The following is a 16,697-nucleotide window of genomic DNA, read 5'->3' on the forward strand; positions in this document are numbered from 1 at the left end:
AACAGCTGACTGAGATTCTAAGTGGCATTTATACCAGCAGTGCTGTTTTAGATGTTGTTTCATCAGGTGTATACCAAAGCATACTAAATATTTACAGTACTTTGCTACTCCCCAAAGGACAAGTGGAAATAGAAAAATGTCTGAAACTATCAACTAGTTTTTAGATCTGCATCCCATGGTTACGGTATCTTAAAATGACAGCAATCTGCTTCAAAGACTTTAGTCCAAAACATACTGCAGAAATAATCCAGTCTGAGACCTCTTTAACTTACCCTAGCTCAGTGCTAGGGAATCCTGGGAATTGTAGTTTATTGTGGCACCAGAGCTCTCTGACAGAGAAGGCTGTGTCTCACAAAACTATAGTTCCCAGAATTCTCTAGCATTGAGCTAGGGAAGTTAAAATGGTCTCAAATTGGATTGTTTCTGCAGAGTGTTTTGGGTCAGAAATATAAATTTAATTGTATATCTTAAATATATCAAATCAATGAAACTGCTATATTTGTGAAGTTCTCTTTTACTCAGTGGTTCTAATATAGCTGAGACTAACAATTCAGTTTAGGCCACTGTAACTGTTTCACTGTCATACCTCTTCTGAATGTCCAAACCTTGAGAGGTACACAGTTTTGCATACGGGGGCCCAGAACATTTCAAGGGAGATTTACAGTAGTGCTGGTAGCACTGGTCAAAAGGATTATCTGTGGAGCAGTTTTGATCCAGGAGCCATGAAATGATAATTGGAAACTATGTTAATAGGATACTAATATGACATAAATGTGATAGCAGTTCCTGGCATCTTGAGAAAAAATCCTCTGCTAGTCTGTTACATCAAATACATAGAAAGCGCTCGTCTACACCATTTCCTAGTAATGGATTGGGAAGTTAGTTCTAGTGAAGGGCAGTTAACAGAAATTATGAGTGTTTTCAGGATGAAGCACAATATGTACACAAAACTGACAAGTAGAATTCAACAACAGATGCAGAGCCGATGTGAATATGACAGCTTCTGTAACATGCAAGGCAGACACAAGGATCTTACTCTTTAAAAATATATATATATTTCTCTTAATACGCACGTCATTGATTGTACAATGCAATATGCATTCAGTTAATTATACAGTATACATTCAATAAGCAGAGTAAGTACAGTGGACCCTTGCTATATGCTGGGGTTTGGTTCCAAGATCCCCCGTGTGTAACAAAATCAGTGTATGCTCAAGTCCCATTAAATATGATGACTTAGCAAAATGGTGTCCCTTATAACAAATGGAAAATCAAGGATTGATATTTGAAATTTATACTGTTTTTGAACATTTTCAAACCATGTATGATTGAATCCGTGTATAAGAAGGGCTGTACATTAAACTTAGCATAATCAGTTCTGTTATCAAAAGTATCTCTAATTTTTAAACCATCAATTTAGCATTTGTCTTTATATTAAATGAGGATAAAAACAAATAATTAAACCTGTATAAATCTTAAATAAAGTTTCCCCTGTTGACTATTCTATTTGTTTATTAAATTGAACGTCACTCCTCACCATTCTTTTTCCCATTTATCCATGTCCTTTATGTTTAATATTGCTGTTAATCTAATTCCTTCATTTCAAATATTTTATTTTTCCATTCTTCTATACATGGATATGTGGATTTCCATTTTTTTGCCACTAGCGTTGTAGCTGCTGTTATTACAAATAACAACAACAACAACAACAACAATAATAATAGGATTTATGTATATACCGCCCAATCGCTGGGAATCCGGGTGGTTTACAACAGAGGGGATAATAGACGGTTCCCTGTCCTCAGGCTTACAATTCCCTGTCCTCAGGCTTACAATCTAAAAAGACACGACACAAAAGGAGAAGGGAATGGTGGGGGGAGGGGATCAGGTCCAGCATTCCTCTCTCCCTCTGAGGCCTGGACCACGGCAGAGGGACCGGAGGGAGGGCTCTTCTTCTCCAGGCTAGCCCTGGTGGAGCTGGGCCTGCCTGGTCAACTCCCTTGCAGGCCGGAAGATGATAGTCATATTCTCCAGTGCTTTTTTTCCTCCTTCTTCACCTAATACTGAAGTTACGTTTAACAAATATAGTTCTGGGTTCATATCGAACTCTATATTTAACATCTTTTTCATTTCTAAATGGATCATTGTCCAAAACATCTCTGTAATTGGGCAATTCCACCACATATGCAAATATGATCCTCTTTCTTTTTGACATCTCCAGCAATTGTTATTATTTTGTTTATATATTCTGTCTATTTTAGAAGGAGTGATGTACCACTTTAAAATAGTTTTCTTTTAATATTTGGGCAACTGTAAATTTCCTTGTTTTTATTCTTGCTTTTCTCCATTTTTCTAAATCTATATTATGTCCCAGTTCTTGTGCCCATTTTACCATACATTCTTTTATTTCTTCTTCTAAATTTCTTTTCAATAATATGCTATATAAGTTACTAATTTTTTTCTTTCTGGTTTTAACATTATTTTGTCTAAATCATTTTCTTCTTTTTCAAAACCTATTAGGTTATCATCCTCCTTAAATCTCTGTTTAAGTTGCAAATAGGTCAACCATTGCATTTTTCCCTGTCTGTTTAGCTAACTCTTCTATTGATCTTAATTTGAGTTTACCCTTGTTATCATGGGTTAATACGTCTTTATATGTAAGCCACTTATAATCCTTTTCCCCTTGATTTAAGAAGGCCTCTTGTGAGGATGCCCAAAGGGGAATGCCTGAGTAGAACTTTTGTTTTACTTTTAACCAATTGTTAAATAATGATTTCCTTAATATTTCCTCTTATCTTTTTTGTAACTGTTGTACCAGGTATAGGAATGCCAATCATACTGTAAATTATAATGTTCTAATACAGTAATATGTTTTTTGTATTTTTCTGGTTTAAACCCCTCTTGGGTCCACAGAATACAAGCTGCACAATAGTATAGTTGAAAGTCAGGAGCTGCCATTCCCTCTTTTTATAGAATCTTTTAGAATTGACCATTTAATTCTTATTCTCTTCCCATCCCAGGAAAATTTTTAAAATTCTGTTTCCCAAAGTAAAAATATTTCTGATTATGAATTATTGGAAGATTGAGAAACAAAAACATCAATTTCGGTAGGATACACATTTTAATTGTCGCTACTCTACCTGATAGGGATAACTTTAAAGATCTGGCGTTTTGTTTGAAAGCCAGATACCCAAATATTTAATTACATCTTTAATTTTACAACCCAATTTTTCTTCTATTTTTTCACCTTCGTTTTTGTTAATATTTTTTGTCAACAGCCATGTTTTATCTTTATTTAAAACCAGCCAAATTTCCAAAATTTTCCAGTTCTTGAAAAAGAAACTTAATACTTTTTAGGGGATTATCCAAGATAATAACCAGGTCATCTGCGAAAGCTTTCAGCTTAATCTCTTGACCCTTAACTCTTGTACCTCTAATTGCTGAGTTTTCTCTTATGGAGTTCAATTGAAGACTCAAGGATCTTACAAGCAGACAGACAGGTGACATTACCCTGAATGTCTTGGACCTCTGGATAGATATTAACACAATAAAAACATGACTCACTTTTTATCTACCTTTCTGATTCACTGTTCCATTAGAAGCCTAAGCAAGTCATTCCCCATCTGTTATTGTTTTATAGTGCTTGAAAACCATTTTGTGTAAGAACAAATAATATAAACCCTGCATGAGAGGAATGATGGCACCTTACTAAAGACATTATGGTGCACAAGGAATTGTTGGGTAGTATATGAGTTTACACAGAGAAAGAGAGCCAGTGTGATGTAGTAGTGTGAGAACTGGTCAACGACTCTGGAGACCAGGACTAGACCCATTCAGCCTTGAAAACCCACTGGGTGATCTGGGGCAAGTAGCATTCTCACAGCCTCAGGGGAAGGCAAAGGCAAACTCCTTCTGAAGAAATCTTGCCAAGAAACCCCGTGATAGAGTGAGTCTCCTCAGGGTCACCATAAGTTTGAAATGACTTGAAGGCACACAACAACAATGTCAATTTAAAGAAAGAGTGGGTTATTTAAAGACTATGACTCAAACAGAGTATGCTGCACAGCTGAAGCATGATAACCAAATAAGCCCTCCCGTCCTATGACCTTAGCATGCAGGCAGACTGGTATGGAAGGAGGCAGTCCTTTAAATACTTGGATCTCAAGCCATTTGTGACTTCAAGAGAAGTACAGTCCGTCCTCACCTTAAGCGGGGGATCCATTCCGGATCCCGCCATGTAAGGGGAATTCCGCCTATGCTCGAGCCCCATTGGAAACAATGGGGCTTGTGCACAGTGGCACGGCGGCGCAGGAGCGCGGGGCGCAACGGGCGCGCGTGCGCATTCAATTGAATGGGACGCGCTGCCCCTTCCGCCCCGCGTGCGCCCTGCGGCTTGAGCGCGTATGCTCAAGGCCTCGTATGGCGCGGGCACGCTGTAGCAGCACTCTGAACTGGGCCCAGAGGATAATCAGCAATCAGTGAAGTTCTTTTTAGATAAAGCATGATCTGAGTGAAGAGTGTCAATCATAACTTCGGCCATGAAATTCTGCACTAACTAAAACTTCCAAATTGTTTTCATAGGCAACTCTACTCCTTCTCTCAAAGTCCTAAAATCTATCCTTATCCAGTGAAGCTGAAAAGTAAAACTATGAAATTCACTATTACAAGATAGGATGGTGCCTACTAATGTGGTCAGCTTTAAAATAAAGGCCCGTTCTAGACGGGCCTTTGCACCGCCCCCGTCACGTGCTAGGGGTTGGCCGAGGACCTAGTGTCCATACCGGCCTCACCCCTAGCACGTGATGGGGGCGTAAAAATGGTGGCGGGCTATACACATGGGCGCCGCCATTTTGACGGGACAGACGCTTAGCGTCCGCACGTCCCCCTGCGCTTGTGAGATCATGAGTGCACCATTTGCGCACTCGTGCATCACAAGCTCGATGCAAAAAGAAGCCGTCTTTTGCAGCTTCTTTTTTCACTGCCAGGAAGCCTCCCCGTTTGGAGGCTGAGGCTTCCCAGCGGCGGAAATGAAGGCGGCAGCAGACTGCCCTTTTTGGGCAGTCTGTAAACTGCCAAAATTACATATTTTCATGAAATTTTATGAAAGAAAATTCCAAAAGGCAAATAATTATCATGGCTATATATAATATATACTACAGGACCAGTATGGTGTGGAGTTTTAAACACTGGACTAAGACTCTGGGAGACCAGGGTTCAAATCCCCTCTTGAACATAAAAACCACTGGGTTATCTTGGGCAAGTTACACTTTCTCAGCCTCAGGAGACTGCCATGGCAAATCCCCTCTGAAGAAAGTTGCCAAGAAAACCCCATGATAAGTTTGTGCTAGGGTTACCTACCATAAGTAAAAAATGACTTGGAGGCACACAAAAACAACAACAATTAACATCAACAACAAAATATGTAATACCTCCAGTAACAGAAAACCATATGCTTCTCCGTAGCAGTAACTGGGTAACAAGAATGTGAAAAAGTGGCTACCTTCACGGTCTACTTTTGGACTTCTTAAAACGTGTTCAAGCTGTGGATGATTAAATCCGTGGATAAGGAATCTGTGGATATGGAGGGGCAACTGTAGCTCTATTTATAATGATCTTTTGTTGCAACAATACCTTTACACAACACTGTATGCAATACATGTTCTGTAATCCCAACAGGCTTTTTTCTTTATCATCACAAACAGGTTAGAAATTCTGTGGCTGGGACAAGAATCTGGGAATCTATATCTACAGCAGAGAACCAGTGGAAGGAAGAGCTGCTTCAACCTTCCCTCATCTGCTGCTCGTGAAAAGGTTATTCATGGATAAATGTCATGAGGCAGAGCACATTTATGTCATCGCTAGCATGCTCACCAAAACAAACTCCTCGCAGCGGAATCTATGAAAATCCTGCAGGTATTTGTCCTATGACTCAGTTCATCACTCTGAGAGTCTTCAATCCTTCAACCCCAAAATTCAAGCAGTTGCCACAGATTCACAATTTCATGGGATGTGTGGCAGTATTTCCAGAGAGCACCCATAGAGGAAATAATTCAACATGGGAAGCCATTTCTTGAAGGCTCTCTCAGGCAACCATAAGATGCACTTCAGCAATCAGAATAAACCCCCAATCAGCAACTGAAAGCAAGCCCATCACAAGGGGGGGGGGGGGCTGCCAGGGACTTGCTTGGATGCCTCTCTTCTGTTTATGAAGCTGTTTTTTGTAACTTGTGGTCAGTGAACATATCAAAATGAAGGTAGCAATGCTAATCCATATAATCAAAATAAAATTCAAAAGGAGGCAATGCCTTTATTAGGATCAACCACAATTCCACAAGAATATACAGACTTTTTGAGTTCTCCAGAACTCTTCAACAGCCTTGGTAGGCATTTTGTTTTACTTTATAGATGAGTGCAGAAGAAACACAGAACTCCAGAAATCTGGTTCAGTGTTTAAGCCATGAGGTGTGCAGTAAAACTAAGACAGATCCAAGATAGATAAAGCAAGAATGACAAATCATAGGAAGGTATGCAAGTATCACAGGACACTAGCAATGCCTGCTGGACAGGATACAAAATGGTTGTCCTCCTCCCCAGTCTCTGAAAAAACAGGACTGTTTGTAGCTCAGAGATCGTCCTCTGGCCTAAGCAAGATTTGCCTAAAATTCCTGAAGCAGAACACAAAGAAACTGGAGTCTTTATGTAAGCAGAATTGGAGGTTATATTTTAGGTGAAAATGCATCACTAAATTAAGTTGTTTCCTTTTCATTCAGTGATAAGCAACAACAACAAATTTGCAGTGTCAAAATACCAAGAACTTTTCCATGGCCGTAGGAATCTCACAGAATTAGAACAAATCTTGCCAAGAAAACCCAATGAAAGGTTCGCCCTGGAGTCACCATAAGTCGGAAACCTGAAGGCATACAACAACAACAAAGTCCAAATATATTCTCTACTACAAATATAAACACTGAACAATTTAGAATTTGAATTCATTCAGTAGTGGCTTGAGTTCTACAACATATTTCCTCCTCCATCATGCAATTTTGACAAGTGATTCCAAAATGGCACAATTTTCACATCTTTGACAGGTAGTTTTAAAACAGCATCTTTTCACTACTGCTGAATTCTACACCAACACCACATACCAAAATAGCATCTTGTAACCATAGCTAGGTTCAACTGCTAGACAAGTTACTTTGAAATTTCTACAATGAGTCCAGATCCTTTGGAAAGCCATTTAACATCTGTAGGATGTGTTACACTTGGAATCAAAGAGGAATCTATTGCTACTTGAAGACACCTTTCCCTTTCTTGAAACATGGAATAAGAAATCTTAAGATTTGGAGGGGACCACAAGGACCATTTTAAGCAGGAACCCCTAAGCACTAACTACAGAAAAACCAGGCAGTTTAGGGATGGTTGGTGGAATCCAAGAAGGATGGACTTTATTGAGGGGCTGGGGGCACCTGCATGAAGTACACAAGCCTGTTCTGGACAAAGGAAATGTTCAGTTGCCCTTCAATGCAGATGCAAGAATTGACAGACAATGGGTGATTTCTCGTGCTATCCATTCATTAGGAACCTTTTAACACTGCACAGTTGTGATACTATGATTTCACTTTTAACTGTCATGGCTACCTCCTATCAAATCCTAAAACCTGCAATTTAGTGAAACACTAGAGATCTCTGGCTTATAATTCTAAATACCCCTCCCTAAACTGAAAATCCCAGGACTCCATGGAACAAAACCACAGCAGTTAAAGTGGAATCATAGTGCTATAATTGTGTGGTGTGGTGGCCCCCAGGCTTCCGCATCATAGCAGCTGTCTGTCTGTCTGTCTGTCTATCTGTATCTCTCTCTCTCTCTCTCTCACACACACACACACACCACTTTGTTTCCATGTTTCCTTACTATGACTTGGATGCCCTCCCCTCTTCCATCTCCTTCACAAGTTGAAGGCCTTCATCCCCTTTCTGAAAGAAATGCCCTTGATACATTCTGCTACATACTGCTTCTCCATGCAACAGTGGGAGTCTCTTTCCCTTGTTCTTCTGATAGTGAACGCTGATCTTTTAAAAGTACAGCAGGACAACCAGAAAATGGAATACTCCTGCTAAAGTCTTCCAAACTATTTTTAAGGTTGGGAGGCACTTAAGACTGACAGGGAGGCCATAATAAATTTAACCTACTTGCAGGTACATTTTTACCTCTGCTTATATTAAAGAGCCAAAGAAATTGTAAAATCTGCCATATTCTATTCAATACTGTTAAAATGACTTGTCATAACAGTTGTCATAGTGCCTGAGGGCACAGTCAGAAGAAGTGCAAATTACTTCTTCCTCACCATTATCATTCAGTCAGTCCTGATTGTGAACATTTTTATAGATACAATGTCAGCTTCTTCCAGCTGTATCCAATAGGGCTTACTGCCAAGTAACAGTACTGCATAAGACTGATTAGCTTTCAAACAGAAGAGACCAGAAGCTGCGTCAAAGCTGTGCTCCAGACCTTAGGACTGGAGTGTGGCTTTGCTACAGTTTCTGGCCTCTTAGGACATGTGCATCATTTAAACAGCATACCTCCATAGTGACCTGAAGGAGCTTTATTTTGGCCTGTCTATTCGGGCCCTTAGTCTGTTTCAGCAAAAAATGAAAAGCGGGGAGATGAAGGAATCCAGCTGCATCCCTGAGATGAACAGATTTGTTTTAGCATGACCTTTCACTGATAATAGTCCACTTCTTCAGTAGATTAATGCACATAAATTAATGCACATGGATATGGGAGTCCAAAAAATAACTCTGTTAAGTTTTAATAATGGCTTTATGAAATCTGATTTGCAGGAACAAAAAATATTTTTAATTTTAATTTTTTTAATTTAATTGATTTATATCTTGTCTTTTTCCCAGACTCAAAATAGTATGTGATATAAACAATTAGAAAACTGAACAATCAAACCAATTAAAATAATGCTTTTGAAAACTATGAAACATATATAACAAATAACACCAGGAGTACTGGTGGTGCAGTGGTTAAATACCTTTACTACAGCCAGTCACTCACAAACCATAAGGTTGCGAGTTCAATCCCAGCCCAGGGGCTCAAGCTCGATTCAGGCTTGCATCCTTTCGAGGTTGCTAAAATGAGTACCCAGATTGCTGGGGGCAATTAGCTTATACACATTGTAAACCACTTAGGAAGTGCTTAAGTGCACTGATAAGCGGTATAGAAATGTACTTACTGTTGCTATTTTTAAAAAACCGCACACCCATTGAACACCTTTCTTCTTCAGCCAATTAAAATGGGTTTCCATGGCTGAGTCTCAATTCAAACCCTGGTTTCTAGTGTCAAGCTATCAAGCTTCCCTTCACTCCAAACTAGTCAGCTTTTTAAAGGTTCCCAGTCACATAGTCCAACACTCAAACCACTACACCATGCTGGCTGGCACTCTAACTTGAAGTTAGGCAAGCTCATTACTTTGTCTCCAGCAAAGAACAACCGCTCTAAAGGCCATCAACAAATTTGAAAAGAAATGTGCAGATGATATGAGTATCTCTTGCTTTATCCTCCTCCAGCTTTTTCGTTCCATTTTTGAACTCTCTTAAACACATGTTCATCCTCTGTAGAAAACCCTGTTTTTTACTGGATCAGAGTACTAGACACATGGGAAACAACACTACAGTCAAACAAGTTACAACAGAAATGTGAAGGCTTTTGTGGATGTTGGGAAGAAATAAGAAACATATTGAGAAACAGATGTGGCTTCACTGAACTTGCAGAACTTTTAGGAATGTGCCTAAGAACTTCCAGAAGGAAAGCTGGGTTAGCCTACTGTAACAGAAACAAAGTATTCAGTGGCACCTTAAAGAGAAACAGATTTATTGTAGCATAAATGTTCAAGTAAAAGATCCCAGTTAATCAGATGCAAGAAGTAGTATGCTAAATTCTAGTCCACCAATTTCATACCAAAGGATAAAGGATCAAAGAAAGACCAAAAGAAGCATAACTTGTACCCCATTTTATGGGCAAACAAACCGGCACAACTAAATAGCCACTTCAACCTTGCAAGAAGATCCTAGATGCAACCAATTATGGGGAATAACACAGCCCTCACAATCCAAATTCTAGTAACCCCTACCTCACAAAATTCACTGGATGACCTTGTGCCAGTCTTTGGTGTGTTTTTTTTGGCTTTGATCCTGTCCAGTCTCACAGGGTGTTTTGTGAAGGGCAGCCATATCTGGCACACTGAGATATTTGGAAGGATGGCAAGATATAAATAACCTCCTTCCCATAAAAACCAGTATTTCCCATGATCTGAGAAGTACAATGTCCACGCCCCTATGTTTGAGAAAGAAAGCAAAGTACTGTAATGCAACAGTAGCAAAGAAATTGGAATATGTAACACCTACAACAGTCTGTCTGTATAGTTACCTATGAGAACCAGCTTGGGAGGATGTGCATGTTAAGCCTAGTGAAGACTAAAAAGTGACATGACAGCCATCTTTAAATATATGAAGGGATGCCATGCAGAAGATGGAATTCGCTTGCTTTCTGCTGCTCCAGAGTATGAATTCAAATTACAAGAAAAGAGATTCTGCCTAAAACTAATTTACTGTATGAGCTGCTGGACAGTGGAAGAGCTGCCTCTGGTGGATACTCATTTGAAGAGCTTTAAACAGAGGTGGAGATACTTCCTTCAGGAGTGCTGTAGATGTGCTTTTCTGCATGGCAGATTGAACCAAATGGCCCTTGTGGTCTTTTCCAGCTCTAAGATTCTATGATTCTACAGAAGCAAGAACAAAAGAATATTTATTTATGCGCAGCTAAAACTAGTGCGCCAGCTGTGCCCATTTCTTGAGATGTCAGATCTGACTATGGTGACACATGCCTTCATTACATCCCATTTGGGCTACTCTGTGTTGGTCGTGCCTTTTAGCTTTTGTATATTTTTATGTGGTTTTATACGACCTTTATTTTAAATGTTTTGTTTTTATTGTAATGTTTCTTGAAATGCTTTTTACCTGTGAGCTACCTTGGCTTCTTCTTGGGAGAAAGGTGGCATACAAATGAAATAAATAAATTAATTAAATTTATTAAATGTAAACAAATCATGAAAAATGTTTTATTTTAAAGTGTTTCATGCACAACACTGTATTGTTTAAACTGCAGCTGTTTTAATGTCATAAGGTTTCAGTTTCAGTTTGTATTCTATGATTGTGTGATGCATTCTGCCATCATGGGTTTGATGCAACTTGCTTGGGGGTGAAGGCTGCACCCAAAGGCAGCATATAAATCTTTGAAATGAGTCAAACAAATAAAATTAAATGACATAAATACTGAATAACATGCATATCCCTTTCAACCTCAAGAGTAATATTATGAAGTGCCTATTCTCCACAAGTGCTAACCATTTTGGGCTGCTGTTTAGTGCAAAATAAAAACACATTACATAGAGAATTAGTCACTGTGAAAATACACATAATACTAAGACCAGAGTCTTCGCATAAACCATACAGTAGGTGAAGCCTACTGTTTAAATTCAACATGATCAGGCTCTTGTGCGCTCCTCATCTGGTTTAACATTTAGATTTTTTATGATTACTTCGGCCCCCTTTCTCAGGGCATGTTACTGTTGCAGACAGCACAGCAACAAATGCAGTTTCCAACCCCCACAGCATGAATAATTTTTTTATATACAAAGATTCCATCTGGAGAGATGTGCTAATCCTACTCAACTCTACTAAGCCAAAAACAACGGTTAACAATTTTGCTTCTGCTCAGTCTTAACACAAATAAATGCTGTGGCAGCATAGTATAATAATTAACCAGCAATGAGTAAGAGCATGTGGAGGAAGATGTACTTCAAGGAGGAGAAGAGACTGTACCGGTTCGTCCGAGAAAACTGACTGTCTAAAACTGTAATTCTATGGCCACTTCCTAGGATAAGGATAGAGAACTGCAGAAGTTGCCAGAATATAGCTCCCATCCTCCCTCACAATTGGCTATGCTGAATGAGGGGCCACACATTCTAAGCCACAATTAACTTTATAGTTTACTTGCAAATTATATAGTTAGGATCAGTCTATTCCATGCATCTGTGGGAGCAGACCAAGGACTGAAACAGATGGTCATGAAGGGCCAGCTCGAAGCTGCCCCTGCCCAAGATGCCATGGGACCATGGCAAGCACATACTACAGTCCCAAGGGTGTCCTACACCACTACCCCAAATAGGAGCAGAAAAGACCTGCTCCTTTTTGGGGTGGGTTTGGGCCGCCTGGAAGCAGCTTCTGCCCAGCTTCTTGGGAGCGTGTGCCATCTAATGGCCATGCCTTCAAGCCATGTTGGAAGCCAGCTTTTTCAGCCCATCTGTTCAGGCCTCAAGTCTATGAAAGCTTATGGTACATTTTGCACATTTAGCCTCAAAGGCACTACAAGATGCTTTTGATTACTTAGGATATATATTACACAGCTGGCTCATCTTCATCTACAACAGAGATTCAGTACAAATGATCTCAATGCTCAACTTCCTCTAGTGAGAGGGCCACTCCTGAGGTAAATCTGTCCCAAAGAGAATTCAAGGGTGCAATCATAGTAAAATGCACATTTATAAAAAATATAATGTAGCTGATCATCCCAGTAAATCAGGTATCTGTGAATTGTCAGTGGAGCCATTCAGATTCTTGCCATTCTTTAAGTGATGAGTTTACAGAACACCTTTATTTTATGGCTAAAATCCGAACAGGCAGCCTTCTAGACTCTTTCTAATGCCCTAGGTCTAACTCCCCTTGGACACAGATGTTAGCAGAAAATCAAAAGATGCCCAACCCAAACTAATACAGAGAATGTAAACTGATGGTCTCCTGCAGAAAGCATTATTTCTAGAAGAAATGAGTCTTAAGCCAAAGGAATACTGATAAGAGGAGCAAGGAACAGAAAAGAGGCCCTGGGCTGAGAGCAAAAAGGAAAGGATTGCAAAAGGGACATGAGGTAGAAACCAACAGACTTTGCAGAAGCTACCAGGACAACTTAAAAAAACGAAGGAGGGAGAATTGCAAATCTAAAACAAACTGGGACCTAAAAGGGAATATAGGAAGTATAAGCTGGACATAATTGCTGGGCCCCTTTCTGGGAGAAATACAGCACAGAAATGAAATAAAGAAGAATAAAGAAAATAAAGAAAGCCGATAGAAAGAAAACCAACTCATTTGAGATGTTAGAATTCAAAGCCATAGCAGTGTTAGTCTGGAAAACCAGTGTGCAAAGGCATCTTGTAAGCAACCTTGAGACTAACTGAAAGAAAGAAGCTGACAGCATGAGCTTTCATGGAAGTAGGGTCAGATCTGTGAAATCTCATGCTACCAACTTCTTTCTTTCAGTTAGTCTCACAGGTGTTACAAGATCCCTTTGCATACTCATATTTAATGTGGTGCTGGAGAAGAGTGCCAAGAATATCATGAACAGCCAAGAAAACAAAGAAGTGGATTGTAGCTTGAGCTCTCCTTGGAAGCCAGGATGACTAAATTGATCATACTTTGGCCACATCACGAGAAAGCATGAATCAATGACACTAGGAAGAGTAGAAAGAGAATAGAATGACAGTAGAGAGAGAGGAAGACCACATGCCAGGTGGTTAGATTGAATCAGAGAAGCCACAGACCTGGGCCTCCAGAACTTGAGCAGAAGATTTGAGTGTCTGGAGATCAGGGCTTGATTCTCAGCTCAGCCATGAAACTCACTAGATGACCTTGGAAAGGCACATAACAATAACAACAACATCACTTCCCATGGGGGGGGGGGTTTGATGGTAATTCTGACCAAAGCCAGTGTGGCATAGTGGTTTGAGTGTTGGACTATGACTGTCAAGACCAGGGTTCAGGGCTTGAATCCCCACTCAGCCATTGAAACCCACTGGGTGGCTTTGGGCAAGTCACACCCTCTCAGCCTCAGAGAATGGCAATGGCAACCCCCCCCCCTCTGAAGAAACATTGCCAAGAAAATTGTCATTCCCTTCTCCTTTTATGTTATGTCTTTTTAAGATTGTAAGCCTGGGGGGCACAGAATTTTCCAATTCACAATTTGTAAGCCACTCTGGGAGCCTTGAGGCAGAAGAGCAAGCTATAAATACTCTAGACAGCTTTGCCCTAGGGTCACCATCAGCTGGAAACAATTTGAAGGCATGCAACACACACACACCCAAACACAATCTCACAAAACTAGTAAGACAACAGTTTTACAAAGACATAGCCTTGGTGTGTGGAATCGGTAGGTAGAGAGATCTTGCAGCACCTTCGAGACTGACTGGAAGAAAGAAGCTGGCAGCATGAGCTTTCCCAGACTTAAGTCTACTTCCTCAGATGCAGATTCCTCAGAAGTAGACTTGAGTCTAGGAAAGCTCATGCTGCCACCTTCTTTCTTCCAGTCAGTCTCAGAGGTGCTGCAAGATCTCTCTACCTACCAACAATTTGCAAGCCGCTCTGGAAGCATTTCTAAAGAGTGGGGTATAAATACAATAGATGATAACAACAACAACAACAACAACAACATTCTGACCAAGAGAGGAGGGCTGTCAGGAGGGAAAGAGAAGCCAGGCCAAGGCAGGGGACCAGATGCCCTCCCTCGATGCAAAGGAGGGCGGGGAACTGCAAAAATGGGGGACATTAAAGAAACAGGTAAGGCGTTACAACACATTAAAGGCTATAACGTTGACATAATTGTCTCTCTATACATTCGTATGAATATAAATCCATGCTTCTTCGTCCTGCTCAATATGGAGGGCATTTGGGAATTCTTCCTGGGCAGATGGCTGGAATGGAGGGCACGTCCTGGAAAAGGAGGACGGGTCTGGTCCCTCCTGCGCTAACTGATGAGGAGGACAAGGCACCCCCCAAATGAGGAAACCTTAAGAAAGAATGTAGGACACGACCAAGTGCAAAGCTAGAACCACTCTCAGAAATAGAAATGCATAGAAATGCAAATTAGAAATGGAGGACAGTTGGGAATTCCTCCTGGGCAGATGACAGCTGGGATGGAGGACACGTCCTGGAAAAGGAGGACGCCTTCTGGCCGGAGAGGAGGACAAAGCACCCCAGTATGGAGGACCCTGAAGAAAAATGTAGGACACGACTACATAAAAAAGCTGACTCTAAATTAGCAATGGAGGACATCTGGGGACTCCTCCCGGACAGAAGGAGGCTGGAATGGAGGACAGGACCCCCCAAAAAGCTATATGCACTCAGAGCAAGGTAGCAGATTCGAAATGGAGGATATCTGGGGAAGCTACGATCATCCACAGAAACACAAGGCAAAACAGGGGGGGGAGGAGGGGAAGCGGCGCCTTACACTGAGGGGCTCCCGGAATGCCGACCATCGCTCCGACCTCGAAGCCTCCTTCTCCTCAGAGCCCACCGCCACCGAGGCCTGCCTTGCGCTAGGCCCGCACTTAGGCCCCGCCCTCTCTGCCTCCCAGGCCCCGCCCCCGACGGTGACGTCGACACGGCCCCGCCCCGCTGTCCTAGGCTCAGCCCTATGGCAAGGGGAGGCCGCGCATGCGCAAAGGCTATCATGTTTCTTCACTGGCTGCTGGAAAGGTGTCCTCCTCAGCGGCTCTCCAAAGCTATAGGCATCATAGCATCCTAGAGTTGGAAGAGACCGCAAGGGCCACTCATTCCCACCCCATTCTGCCATGCAGGAACTCTCAGTCGAAGCACTCCTGACAGATGGCCATCCAGCCTCCGTTTGAAGACCTCCAAGGAAGGAGACTCCACTAGACTCCGAGGAAGGAGTGCCTTCCACTGTCGAACAGCCCTTACTGTCAGGAAATTCTTCCTAATGTTCAGGTGGAATCTCTTTTCCTGGAGCTTGCATCCATTGCTCCGGGTCCTAGTCTCTGGAGCAGCAGAAAACAAGTTTGCTCCCTCCTCAATATGACATCCCTTCAAATATTTGAACAGGGCTGTCATATCACCTCTTAACCTTCTCTTCTCCAGGCTAAACATCCCCAGCTCCCTGAGTCGTTCCTCATAGGGCATGGTTTCCAGACCTTTCACCATTTTAGTCGCCCTCCTTTGGACACGCTCCAGTTTCTCAATGTCCTTTCTGAATTGTGGCGCCCAGAACTGGACACAATATTCCAGGTGGGGCCTGACCAGAGCAGAATACAGTGGCACTATGACTTCCCTTGATCTAGACACTATACATCTATTGATGCAGCCTAAAATCGCATTGGCCTTGTTAGCTGCCACATCACACTGTTGACTTATGTTCAACTTATGGTCTACTTGGACTCCCAGATCCCTTTCACATGTACTTTCATTCAGCCAGGTGTCACCCATCCTATATCTGTGCATTTCATTTTTCCGCCCTAAGTGCAATACCTTACATTTCTCCATGTTGAATTTCATTTTGTTAGCTCTGGCCCAGCTTTCTAGTCTATTCAGTTCATTTTGGATCTTGATCCTGTCCTCTGGAGTATTAGCTATTCCCCCTAATTTGGTGTCATCTGCAAATTTGATAAGTATGCTCCCAATTCTGTCACCCAGGTCATTGATAAAGATGTTGAATAGCACTGGGCCCAGGACAGAGCTCTGTGGGACCCCACTGGTCACTTCTCTCCAGGATGAAAAGGAGCCATTGTTGAGCACCCTTTGGGTTCAGTCAGTCAACCAATTACAAATCCATCTAACAGTTGTATTGTAAC

General features: G+C 41.4%; 1 protein-coding gene across 4 annotated transcripts in view; it reads right to left on the reverse strand.

The window, feature by feature from the left end:
* CBFA2T2 (CBFA2/RUNX1 partner transcriptional co-repressor 2) overlaps nt 1-15,447 on the reverse strand; it is a 125,513-nt gene extending 110,066 nt beyond the window's left edge. For all 4 annotated transcript variants that reach the window (XM_042461876.1, XM_042461877.1, XM_042461875.1 and 1 more), the window contains exon 1: nt 15,341-15,447. In XM_042461876.1, the coding sequence (XP_042317810.1) occupies nt 15,341-15,368 (28 nt within the window). In that variant the 5' untranslated portion in view covers nt 15,369-15,447. The remainder of the gene's footprint in view (nt 1-15,340) is intronic.
* Between the last annotated feature and the right edge of the window lie 1,250 nt (nt 15,448-16,697).

The sequence above is a fragment of the Sceloporus undulatus genome, chromosome 4 (assembly GCF_019175285.1).
Source record: "Sceloporus undulatus isolate JIND9_A2432 ecotype Alabama chromosome 4, SceUnd_v1.1, whole genome shotgun sequence".
Lineage (NCBI taxonomy): Eukaryota > Metazoa > Chordata > Lepidosauria > Squamata > Phrynosomatidae > Sceloporus > Sceloporus undulatus.